The sequence below is a fragment of the Taudactylus pleione genome, unplaced genomic scaffold, assembly GCF_031769625.1.
Source record: "Taudactylus pleione unplaced genomic scaffold, aTauple2 ptg000556l, whole genome shotgun sequence".
Taxonomy (NCBI): domain Eukaryota; kingdom Metazoa; phylum Chordata; class Amphibia; order Anura; family Myobatrachidae; genus Taudactylus; species Taudactylus pleione.
Genome location: NW_028284958.1, coordinates 17,383,976 through 17,397,432, shown reverse-complemented (window position 1 = coordinate 17,397,432; position 13,457 = coordinate 17,383,976). Strand labels below are relative to the sequence as shown.

Here is a 13,457-nt window from a genome sequence, read left to right as displayed (position 1 = left end):
GAACCACTAACTGTCTGGGGAACCCCTGTTTGGGAGATGACACTATTGATTGCTGTGAAAACCCCATCTGGGGAAACGCAGGGGGCATCGCTAGCTGGCCCACTAGGGTTGTAAGTGCCTTAGCAAAACAAGCCCAGGTTGGTTCCTGCACAGGTCCAGAGACAGCAATAGGGCGTGAGATAGAAAGTGAAACAGAGCTGTATGTGACCCACCTCACAGACAATACTTGTATAGTGAGGTAATACCTGCAATACCGCACCGCAAGGGCTTTAGCAGAGAAGAACAGGGATAGGTAAGTCTGGTAGGAAATAGCGCCGCATACTCTGACCTTGCACCGGAGGAGAGGTATGCAGGGGGACCCAGACCACGATGCCAACGTTTCTGCATCCAGCAGCGCTTGCCAAGCTTGAAGAAGATGGCCGCCGAGGAGCAGAGAGGAGGCGGGCCCGGGGGAGGAGCGGCTACACACAGGCACAGACCGCTGTGGAGAGGTCGTTTGCAGAGGGGGAGGAGCCGGCTGCTGAGCAGGGAAGGCGCGCTCCCCTGGCCTGCATTTAACCCCCAGGACGCTGGACCTGTCCGCTCCGCCGCAGCCCGCTGGTTAGTAGCTGGCTCCACGCTGCAGCCAGTCCCCAGGGAGCCCCCTGCCTGGGGACTTAGGACTGTGTTCCCGGCGGTGACCCTCCGCGGGACCCCGCCGCTTACCTGCTCCCAGTACATCTGGCCACAGTACAGGTAACCGGGGTCACCGCTAGCTGTGACCCCAGTTACCCACCAGCATCCCCTGATCGGTACCGGTGTTCTGGTACCGGCGGGGTGGAGGAGTGACAACATGGTATCAGTACTGACTGCCCATGCTGTACACTCAAATGTGCAGCCACAGCTGCCAGAAACAACTTCAGGGGTCAAAACAGCCCCCCTCTGTTCAGGTGCTCCGACTCCGAGCCAGGCATCGACGAAAACTGAGTGCCTGAGGCTCGGGGGTGGGGTATAGGAGAGGGACACCAGTGCATCCTGGGAGGATGGAAAACTTCAACTCTGTGGTGCCCGATGCCTGACGTCATCACCTATACCCCAAGGTATCCTGTGATACCCTATGGACCCTGAAGTAGAAATATGTTTTATTAAGTATGGAAAGTCGAATTATTTTTAGATATATTAGATTTTTCTTTTTACACATCATAATTAAATATTATATTATTTATCATCCATGCCATAGCACCTATTTACAGTGTTTAGAAGTTAATTCCTACTCTTTACACCCTCAGCTCCCACACATATTACCTCACCTATTCCAGATCATATTCACCCCAGCATTTATATACTATAGTACCAAACCTTTGTTTTTGCCTTGTTCTATGTTTTATGTTATAAATATCTACATTTTACAGCTTGCATCTTAAGATTACTCCTGTAAGTCTACAGATATTTTACCACTTTCTCTTTTTGTGTTTTTCAATAAAAACTGTAATTACTAAAAAGTAAGCAGTCTCTTATATCTAGCAGCTGCGTGCATGTTGCCAAGTTGGAAGTGCGCCATACAGGGCCATAACTAGGGTTGTGCGACCAGTGCCATGGAACAGTGGAACAGGGCACCGCAGGGCAGTGGGCGCTGTTTGGCCATGTCAATTTTCTTGTTTATTATCATTCCCACTTCTAGCTTCCTCTTCTTTTATCCCCAGCATCTCCTGGCCCCTCCAATCTCTTCTCTGACCCTTCCCCATGAGACCATGGCCCTTTTTTAGGTGCCCTATTTTATGTCCCTACTTAAAAAATGTGTTGGGGGGGGGATTGTATCTTGCATGTTTTCGCGCTGCGCATGCTCCGTAACTGGGAGTATGCAAGTATGGGTAATGCAGAGTCTTGTGCACTTCAAATAATATTTCCACTGTCAAAAGAAGAGTCATAACTGAGCTGTACGTTGGCATCCTGACGTGAGGGCGTGCCGGCAATATTCCAGACTATGGAGTGTTGGACGTAAGCATGTACACGCCGGTTTCCAGGCTACTGCAAGTCCCCAATTATTATTATGATAGATAGTAAGCCAAGTGCATGGATAGAGGGGCGGTACGTACAACTGTACATACGGGCAAATATAAATTTATTTCCATGCTTGCAATGCGGGAGCATCTATGGTCGTTTGGCGTTCAACTCAGCATCATTCCCTACAGCAGGCATGTGAAACATGCGGCCCGAATCAACAATTTTTGAGGCCCCAGACTGTGGGCTCACATATATATAATATGCGTCCCACAGTCCTGCCACGATCGGAACACATTTCCGATCTGGCAATACAGGCTGGCAACGCTGGGTCTTTGAAGCGATCAGAAGCCTCTGATCGCTTCAGAGGCCTGCGCTCCCAGTGATGCAGCGCGCAGGTGACGTCATGACGTCACCTGCGACGAGCGGAGCCTGCACCTGCCGCTCTGGATCTAATTAGATCCAGTCAGCGGCAGCACGCGGCCATCAATGAAGAAAGGTAAGTACTGCACAGACAGGTGAGTGGGGCCATGTTCTATACTGGTAGGGGGCACAGCATAAGGGGCCTTACTGGGGTCACAAAATAAAGGGGCATTACAGGGGGCATAAAATAAGGGGCATTACTGGGGCCTCTGCATAAAGGATCATTACTGGGGGCATAAAATAAGGGGCATTACTGGGACTCTGCATAAAGGGGTATTACTGGGGGCTTTGCATAAGGGGCATTAACGGGGCACTACTAAGGGCATTACTGGGGGCACTATAAGGGAATTACTGGGGGCTCTGCATAAAGGGGCATTACTGGGGACAGAACTTAAGGGGCATTACTGGGGGCTCTGCATAAAGGGGCATTAACGGGGGCACTACTGGGGGCTCTGCATAAAGGGGCATTACTGGGGACTCTGCATAAGAGGCATTACTGGGGGCACTGCATAAAGGGGCATTACTGGGGGCTCTGCATAAGGGGCATTACTGGAGGCACAACATAAGGGGCTTTACTGGGGGCTCTGCATAAGGGCACTACTAAGGACATTACTGAGGGCACAACATAAGGGGCATTACTGGGGCACTACTAGGGCACTGCATAAGGGGCACAAATTCAGGGGGCATTGCAAAAGGGGCTGTAATACAGGGTAGAATTGCGTAAGGGGCACTACTGCAGGGGGCATTGCATTGGTTTTTATTAATAAAAAAACCTTTCAAAATTGCATATAAGACTTTTTTTGTTGTTGCGGCCCACACATTCGTACACCTTGAATATTCGGCCCGGTTGGTATTTTGCGTTTGACATACCTGCCCTACAGTATATGTTTAAATTAATAATATATAAGTCAAAAGTAAAAACAAAACTTACTTTTGTAATTGTTGAGTCAATTCCTTAATTGTTTCTTCTAACTTTGTTATCTAAAACAACAATAAATAACTGTTTTCATATGTATTCATTTAGAATAAACATATACATCAATAAAGTCTACATTTATAGATAACAATGGAATCTCTCCCCTGCACACCACCTGCAGAGGTTCGGAACATCTTGTGCTTGAGGGACAGTCAGTAGTGTTGGAGAGGCACAAATATGTTCTCCTTTTCCCCAAGGCTGCTCCTCCTCACCACCATCTGGGTTCTGAACTGAAATGGGGATGTTACAGAGCAGCAGACTCCACAACCCCCTAAATATATTGTTTTCCTGTGTGGAACTAAAGGAAGGAGTAATAGTTTTTTATTTTAAAATAAACAGGAAAACACAATTATTATTCCCTCTGTATCCTTTTCTTAATGTGCATCCAACTTACAGCTTCCATTATCTGGTTTCTGCAAAGCATCCTCTTTACAGAAGTGGTGGCCATCCACATCAGATTTGTATAGAGGAAATAAGAGTGAGGTTGCTTGTTCCTAGATTATAGATGTCTAACTTCACTCATTAATAGTACAAGCAGTTATAATGGAAAATGTCTAAGAATTATGGTGCTGGCCCGGTGAGTGCGATCAGTCACAGAAGCCACATATAAGGGGAGAAGGGAGAACTCGGCTGAGAGGAGAAAAAAGACAGCAGAGACATTACAGAAGGAAACAGAGAAGTAGCTTGGGGGGGGAAAGGAGAAAGAACTGTAAAGGTGAAGGCAGATAGAACAGGGACAGAATAGAGAATTGGAGAAGGGAAAGAATAAGAGAAAGAACGAAGATGAAGGAGAGAGAGCACATTGGAGAAATAATATAGCGGGGAAAAGTGACCTTGGTGGAGAAGTGACAGAAGATGTGCAGTGAAAAGGTTACAGCAGGAACAGACCTGCAGACCATGCACAGCTGAAGAAGGTATTGGATCAACTGACAGCCCTGGAACACTTTCAGCCAGTGCGGTTGAGGTTAGTGTGTGTTTGTGTGAATGCACTGAATGCTCTTTCTATTTTATGGTTGTCACTAGAAGCATTGTGCATTTTATATTAAGATGCTCTCTGTATTGTATATCAGTGCCTAGGATGCTCTCTGCATTGTATGGTATACTCTGTGGTTACTCGTTTGTCAAACGGGTTGTACCACATTGATACTGAACAGTGTTTGCATAGAGCAATTCTTTTCACTACAGAAATTGCCGTTCAATTGACTATTTTTACTCTCCAAGTGGGATCTTTTACTTTTGCAGTACAAACTGCATTGTCCACAGTATTTGCAAACCCGCACATGCAGGTAAAGATTTCCACACATGAAAAAGCAGTGCGGATCCAACTACTTGTGGCACAGAAGTGAGCCTTGCAGAATAACTTATGTATTGCAGACTTGCTTTAAACAAATATGTAGCATTGATTAGTTGAACCGTATACAGGGATAGGGCCAGCTATAGTAACTGAAATGACTGCATTGTCAGCTTCATGCCTAGTATCACATCCCATTGAGACACTGCCCTACTGGGGAGGTAACACTTTTCTTTTTTACACAGCTACAGGGTAGTGTCAAGTTAATGCAAAACATGTATTTTATCTTAATGGTATTATGTCTAAAAATAAGAATATGAGGACTTAGTGGTCCTTTAATGGTATATTTGATTAATTATTGTTCCCTATATTAGGCAATTATGGGCAGAGAGAAAACATCCAATATACATAATATATAAATGGTTTGTTTTAGATGGTTCTGCTGCCAGATACAGCTCATGACAGTCTCGTCTCGGGAGGCTTTAACGTTAAGTTGTTTATCTGCAGCGCACCTCTCACATGTGAAAGATGTTATAGTATCACCCTATTAATGCCAATTTCCACTAACATAGGGTATTTTTATCACGGTTTAAAAATATTGTTTTTCTAGCCCTAAACCTGGGTAAGATCCCCAGCATCTGTCACTACGCCATGGCTCTTGGAACATCTGTATGGAGTTCTTTGCCTTGCTTTTTGACTTAATGCTTGATATCATGATCATCCATCCTTTATTTCCCTTGATGATAATATTTTTCCCTTGGCATTCCATGTTGATATCACCATGGCTTGTGAAGCACTAGTAACTTCAGCTTGTTCTGGTCACTTAAGCACCTGTTGAATATTCCCAAAAATTGTCACTCTTTCAAAGTCATTGAGTTTTCCAATTGCAGCCTTAATTATAGGCAATTGGGGCAGGACATCATTTTTATATGACCCCACGCTGGGATGTTATACTGTATGTTTAATCCAGGGCTCGACAAAACCCGGGGGCCAGGTCGCCATAAAGACCAGATGTGGTTGCCTGGCGACCAGATTTTCAGCAACCCCCGGGCCCTGTAGTGCAGACCACAGGCGCGGTCCACACTACAGAGTAACAAACACACAGCCGCCAGCGGCAGCTGTATGTTTGTTATAGCAGCCGATGACAGTCTGTCAGACTCTCATTGGCTGCTGTGTCGTCCACGGAGTGAGCCGGCTGGAGCTCACTCATGAGCACTGTCTTCCAGCTCACCCCGCAGCAGGTTGGGAGAGACGTCATGACGTCTCTCCCATAGTGCAGAACGGCCAGGAGGAGCAAACAGCGGCGGTCGTCGGCAGGAGCGTGGACCAGGTAAGTTGCGTTTTCTCTTTTTTTAAGGGGGGGTGGCCGCTACTGGGGACACTGTGGGGGCATTGCATAGTTTGGGGGCACCGCATAGGTGGGGGTTGCCGCTACTGGGGACACTGTATGGGGGGGCCACATCTGTGGCACTGTACAGGGTGGGGCCACTACTAGGGGCAATGCATAGTGGGGACTACTACTGGGGTCACTGCATAAGGGGGGTTACTATTGGGGGCACTGTATAGAGAGGACTACCACTGGGGGCAATGCATCAGGGGGACCACTTCTGGGGGTACTGATTAAAGAGGCACTACATAGGGGGACCACTACTGGGGGGCACTGTACGGCGGGGTGTGGCTGCTACTGGGGCACTGTATAAGGGGGGGTGTTACTAGGGCACTGTATAGGGGGGCGCTACTAAGGGCAATGCATAGTGTGGACAACTACTGGGGGCACTGCATAGGGGGGACTACTACTGGGGGCACTGAATAGGGGTGACTACTACTGGGGCCATTGCATAGGGGGAACACTACTGGGGGAACTGCATAGGGGTGCCCAAAGCATATTCTTGCATTTGGGCCCACCACTCTCTTGTTCAGCCACTGACCGGGCGGTAGCTTTGCTTGCACGGGGTTTTTTGGCTGCGGAGGGGTGGTCTTTCTGGGGGTTGGTTGCCTGGAGAGGTGGGTTAGCTGCTCAATAATGTGGCTGTGGGAGGGTGGTTTACCTGGGGTACCCCATTAATGGTGTGGCCATGGGGGTTGGTTGCCTGGGGCGTAATGCTGGCCCGGGGGAAGGGGGGGTCTGGCTCCTACACTTTCATCCTGGCTCCTAGGTTTTAGAAAAATATGTCAAGCCCTGGTTTAATCAATGCATGAGCCACACCTGTGTGGAAGCCCTTGCACTACATATACTTGGTGTCCCACATTTCTTGGTGTTTCCAGTTTTTTGTTCACTATCTGTACATTTGTCATCTATAAATGTTCATTATGCACAAATAAGTTGCATATAATATAAGTTATTGTTATTACATATACCTGTAATTAAATATATCAGCATATTTCTCTACATATATGGTACTTACCTTTCCTTTGTAATGAGCTACTGATCGGCGCCTATGACTGTCCTGGAAGTCCACAACCTACAAATGAGCATTTGCATTACACTAAGTTAATATTATTATGCAATACATTTAGTTGGGATTAACATGTATTTTATTTCTGTTGTACAGGTAACTATTTCACAGAAAGTGTTGTCCATAGCAACTAATCAGATGTTTTCATTCATGTTCTAGAAAAATGACAATATTTGAATGTTTGTCATGATCAACTACTTTATTAAAGCGACAATGTGACAGCAACGTAAAACAATACATAATTCAAAAGATTACTTAAAGTGGTCATACACTGTCAAATAAAACGTGCATGCCTGACTGGTCATTGGTTGGATGTAATTGTCAATAAAATCCTCTGACACTTATGAAATGTTGGTAATTTTACTTCAGTATACCATAGTAACATCTGACAAGAAGGTCTAAAAAACACTGAAGCAGCAAACTTTGTGGAAACCAATGCTTGTGTCATTCTCAAAACTTTTGGCCATGGCTGTACATAAGACAATCTGTCTGTGTCTGGAGTGTTATTAATAAACAATAAATTTGCATTTACCATGTAAAATACATTTAAATATAGATGTGAATACAAAAGTTCCAATTAAGATCAAAGTAATGCAAAGAAAACCCTATTGTCGTCACCTTTAAAAATGAAATGGCAATCTTCTTTCCTGCAGCCAACCGAATGCAAATTTCAAATAAGTATTTTGCGATTAGACCACTGTGACCACAGTAGCCAAGAGAACAATCTGTAAGGTATCAGTGGGGTGGATCAAGGAGCACTCCACTAATCAGAAGCAGCTGCACATTGCCATCATCATCATCACTGCATTATTTTAAGCTGGAGGCCGAGAAGCCTTCTCATCTCCTGCGAGTGAGCGGTGGTCTGGCTAATTGGCAAATGTGTAGAAGCCCTTAATGTACTATGCTTGCACATGCCCTCCCTCACTCATAAGTAAAGATGTGAAGAAATAGAAAAGGAAGCTAAATATTACTTACAAACAACTCAACATAAAGCCCCATGTATCTACTCTCCACCATTGCTGTGACCCTCTCCTATAAGGAGCCATATTGCTCCCTGGCTAATAGACAGCAGATGGAGATTTGCAGAGAGGAACCCAAGTGAGATCGGGGCAAAGACAAATGCATCACATCAATGATCATTCTCTGATATATTGGCAGAGTACATCATTTCAGCACACTGAGGAAATGTGTGCTCTTGGAGGTGGAAACAATCATTTACCATTGCTCAAAATTGGCGAGGAACACTAATTTTACAGTCATCAAGGTTAATTTGCTATTTTAGCTCTCACTAAGTGTGTCACATAACTAGACTACAAAAGGGTTTAGAGAACTGAAAAGGTTTAATTTGCAGATGCCAACTTACGTTTGTGAACTCCTTTGAATACTTCTTGCACAGTACACTGACATCCATAAAAAGCATTTTGATATCAGGATGCGTCTGCGAAAAAAAAAAAAAATAGCGCCATCACAATCCACAGGGTTTTACAATTTGGAACAAACACAGTACTAATGACTGGCTATTAGCAAAGACAGGCACGGTCCCGTTTTTGTTTATCCAGTATATATTGCCCATTCTCTTCCTGGCAGCATCCACACGGTTTTGTACGAGTAAGCCATACCCATCCTTCCTTTTTTTTTTGTCCTTTGCTAGTTTACAATATGATCACTAAGAAGTGCCAGTACATTCCCTATTGTAAAGCGCAATGGAATATGCTCCTGTAATATAAGTAAATGTTAATAATAAATAATGCAGTTATGATTCTGTAGATGGCTCTTTAATGTGTGGTGTGAAAAACCAAAAGAAGGCTCTAACAATTTTCTTTTGTATTGGAGCAGGGTTTTATTTATATATATATATATATATATATATATATATATATATATATATATAGAGACAACCTGGAGTGAGTGTGACTCAGAGAGAAGATTGTGGCACTGGCAAGGGTATTCTAGCGTGAGTAGTATGGATGGGGCAGGTTCTAGTAAGAGATGGGTTTTCAGAGAGCATTTGAAGATTTGGGCGCTGATGTAGACTGGAACATACATCTGTTTGCAAAGCGATTTGCGCATTTTCTGCACATGCTCCACAGCTTGGCACACAAGTGCAGGAGACGCGGAGTCATGCACATTTCAATCGCATCTACGCAACAGAAGTGTAGCTGGCATGTAATGGATCATTCTTGTGGGGTATGCAGAGCTGAATGTAAGCGAAAATACCCCAGCATATTGTTTGCACCAAATACATACTTGCCAACTCTCCCTGAATGTCTTGTCAGGGAAACTCCCTGAAATAGTAGCAATCTCCCTGACTCCCTGAAGAGTCTAATAGTCTCCCTGATTGCACCTTACCCCCATTATGTAGCTGTTATAGTAAAAAACTAAAACAACAGAGATATATACATTCAAATGGGATCATTTAGTATCATTTCTCTGCTTTGTTTATAAAGCAAAATGGTCACAGGGCCGGTGCTACCATTATGCAGCTGCCTAAGTGCGCCGGCCTCTGGAGGGCGTCGGAGAGTCCACTTAACAAAAAGAAGAAGGATATCTCTCAGAAATATCCTTTTTTTACATGGTGCTGGCAGGGCCGAATTACTGGTAAAGCAGCCGCCAGCGTCCCCCTCACACAGGGACCTAAAGCCTCCATTTGCCTGCGGTACCTGATCCCGGCAGCGTCGCGGATGTGATGTAATGAGGTTGCAACACTGCCACAATTCTGGACTGGACGAGCCGGCAGGGACAGCAGAGTGAAGCTTTGCCTAGGGCGCTTGCAAACCTAGCACCGGCCCTGAATGGTCCCTTTGGCTAAATGCATTTTCTGGAAAGTGTCAAGTGTGTTTTCATCAAGTAAATCTTACTAACTGCTTTCCAAAAGCTTTCCAAATGAGTACCAAACTCATTTACATTTGGATGTATATCAATTTTATGACACTCCTCTCAGATGTAGCAGTACACGTCCACTTTACCACCACGCTCATAGGTGCTGCTTCACAATCTCCCTGAAACATTTTTTAAAAAGCAGGCATGTATGTCCTAATATAGCTAGGTGCAAGTGTGCACTGACAAAGACGACTGGTAACAAACCATGCAGACACACAGGAGCACATGCACAGCAAGATGCATACAGCCAGGTATGTGGAAGTGACAGGATCTCCACGGAGTTATGGCAGGTAAATCCATTTCTATTTTATCAGGATATAACTGTCACAAGTACAAACTCCACATAATAATTCAGATCCTCTCCTTGGGTGCAGCCAAAGCTTCAAACTCAGTGTAATGTTCATTCCTGTGTCTCTTGATGCAGAAATTTATGTTTGATCATCGTTTTAGTAAATGCTGTATAAGCCTCCACTGGCAGGGATCGGAAAGGGTGTGTAATGCCAGCTGTCGGGACGCCTCCTGTCAGAATGCCGACAGCGGCATCCCGATGGTTGGTATCCCGACTATCCCTTTAGTATTCCACCCTAACCCTCCACCCTCCCTTCTTGTAGCCTAACCCTAAACCTCTGCACCTCACACCCTAACCCTTCCCGTTAGTGCCTATATCTAACCTCCCCCATTCCTGCCTAAACCTAACCCTCCCCCCTTAGTGCCTAACCCTAGCCCCCCTCCAAGGGTGCCTAACCCTATAACCCTAACCTCCCCCCAAAAAAAAACTAACCCTAAACTTAACCTCCCCTCCCCCCGCAGCTAACGCTAAGGGCACCCCGGACTTACCTCGTTCGGGCTGGCGTCCTTCGGCATTCTGGCATCGAGATTAATATAGGCGTTGGTATTTCGACGCCTATCTTAAGTGCCTTGTCGGGATTTCCCTGTCGGTATTAAGACCGGCGGCATCGTGGCCGCCAGTCTCATAACTACATCCCCAGGGATCACATAGGTGGCACTCTGTCATTTCCATTAGACTGATGTGAGCCAGCAACTGAGTTATTTGCCATTTGTTTCCATGATCACCCACAGTACACTGGAATTAAAACAGCTGGGTGAATTACATGACACAATTGCTTCATATGCCTCCTGTTCTTGAGTGATGCACATACTTCTCTAAGTAGTGCACTGATAGATGTCTTTCCATCTGATTTTCAACCTGCTACTGAGCCCTTACAGACTATACATTAGTTTGGGCCAGATTATTCAATACTTGGGTAACCAATTTACAATGAAATATCAGGAATGTATTAGTGACAATATGACTCTCGTTATAAACGGAATTACAATAAATATAACTGCCTTTGGCAATTAAGAGTGCATATCTTACATCTCCTAAATTATTTAATAATTCCACAACACTAATAAAACAATTATTGGAATTATGGTAAAAATATGCACCTATATCCAAAATGATGCTCCTTCTCCACTGACCCTATTAACGCAAAATCCCAGACTTGTCAAACTTGCCTCCCTAGATGGACATTCAATATGGAAGACATGGGGACTAGAAAATGTAGACAACAGTTTCGCTGGCAATAATATATTTCTGTCATTCTAATAATTGAATAACAAATATTACAATCAAAATAAATCCTTTATTTGGAACTTACTACAAAGAAACAAAACATACAAACAATGGACTCAAGGGGAGGTAACTATCCAACAATATTATTAACAAATTATAATTTAAAGATACACAACCTTAACTAAATATATTACCTATTTCAGTTCCATAACTGGTTGTTACGGCGCTCTGTGCCTGCCATGCCCCCCTGAACGCATGAAGCCATTCCAAGGGGGGCGGGGCCGCCAGCTCCCGGAAGAACAGCAGTGCCCGGAGAATTCTCAGGAAGAGATGGCCATCGGCGTGGCCTCTATCAATTGTTGCCATCGATGGCGATGGTGATGCAATTCATCAACGGTAGGAAACTATGAGGTGTGGTACCATTGAGGGTTCATGCATGCGTAGAAGTCGGCCCACACTTGCATGGCGGCTGGCGCTGCTGCTTCAGTGTAAGAGCTGGGAGCGGGGCTGCTGACTGACAGCTGACTGAGCCTGTCAAGTCAGCAGCTAGAGAATGAGGCGGTAGCAGGCCATCCCGGGACAGTGGGCATTGGGAGTGTGTTTGGAGTGGGCACACTGAGACTCAGTAGTCAAGTCTAAGTGTAGAGGAAGGGGACTGCTGCAGTATCTCCTCTACTACATTAGCTGCCCTCCAGTGCTGCTTGTACATGATTGGCTGCCCGGGAATCCGTGTATGTGCTGATGGGTTTGCTTCTTCCCTGCTGCACACTTCCATAAGCAGCAGGCTGGCTTCGGGAATCTGCGCAGGCGCCGGACCCATACTGCGTATGTGCAGTACAGGTCCTGTGTGATCACACTCAGAGCGGCAGCAGACTGTCATTGATTGACAGTCTGCTGCCATTTGTGGGTGGGAGGGGGCAGTGACGGCCTCCGTCTCCCGAAACAGAGGCGAGTCGCTGCCGTTGGGGGGGAGGGAAGAGGCCAGAATTTCTATTGGCTGACGGAGATTTCTTGGCCTCTTTTTTGTATCTGCTGCGGCCGGCTAGCGTGACACCATGGGTCACTTAGCCGGCCGATGTTACTGCATATTATCCCATGCTGTATCCTTGTACCCAGCTCGGATAAGTGATGCTTGCAGGAAGCGTAATTGCAAGGACGGAATTGCAAAGCTGCTTGCGTACAGCTTTGCAATTTCGTCCTGTGCTGAATCAGGTCCTCTATAAACAGAAAGGAAAAAAGAAAATCAGGCCCACAGCTACCATCGACCATAAACCATCGTTGGCCATCCCTATCCTCCAAATGATCTGGGGGGGGATGTACTGTAGTGTCGATGTTCGGAGCATCTCTCGTGCATGCGCCGATCTTCTAACTTTGGGGATATAAACACACCATCGCGTTTGCGTACATCTCTGCATAAGGCCCTATAAGCGCCCTCTTGGTGTTTGTATTGTTTGTTTTATATAAAAGCTACTATATAAATCATGCATCAACATGTAGCTTTAGGTGAAAACCGGTACCTTTTTTATATAGAAATAAACCAATGATTATACCATATAATGTAAACAACATTTTCATATAATACCTCATTCGAAAGAAATATTGTGCGGCAATGTGATCTGCACACACCACACTCTTCTTTTTTACCTACAAGCAGAAAACAAACACTCACATAAACATGATAAGTATCACTAGAACCTGTTTTTCACAAACAGGGCTTCATACTATTTACAGAGTAGTGCTGGCAAGGAGAGCAAGTTGAAAACTCACTGAAAGGAAACTGGGAACTCATAAGGGATTGTAGTTACAGCCACATATCTTTTACATCTATAATTATTCCCATCTCTTAAAATGTGGTCAAGTGAGAATAGAATGACA

The 13,457-nt window shown here is 45.2% G+C and overlaps 1 protein-coding gene across 2 annotated transcripts in view; it reads right to left on the bottom strand.

Moving 5' to 3' along the window:
* RNF212 (ring finger protein 212) overlaps positions 1-13,457 on the bottom strand; it is a 90,181-nt gene that overhangs the window by 76,452 nt on the left and 272 nt on the right. For both annotated transcript variants that reach the window (XM_088452709.1, XM_088452710.1), the window contains exons 2-5: positions 13,165-13,226; positions 8,490-8,564; positions 7,076-7,132; positions 3,335-3,384 (exon numbers count right to left, since the gene is read on the bottom strand). In XM_088452709.1, coding sequence (XP_088308835.1) covers positions 3,335-3,384; positions 7,076-7,132; positions 8,490-8,564; positions 13,165-13,226 — 244 coding nt within the window. The remainder of the gene's footprint in view (positions 1-3,334; positions 3,385-7,075; positions 7,133-8,489; positions 8,565-13,164; positions 13,227-13,457) is intronic.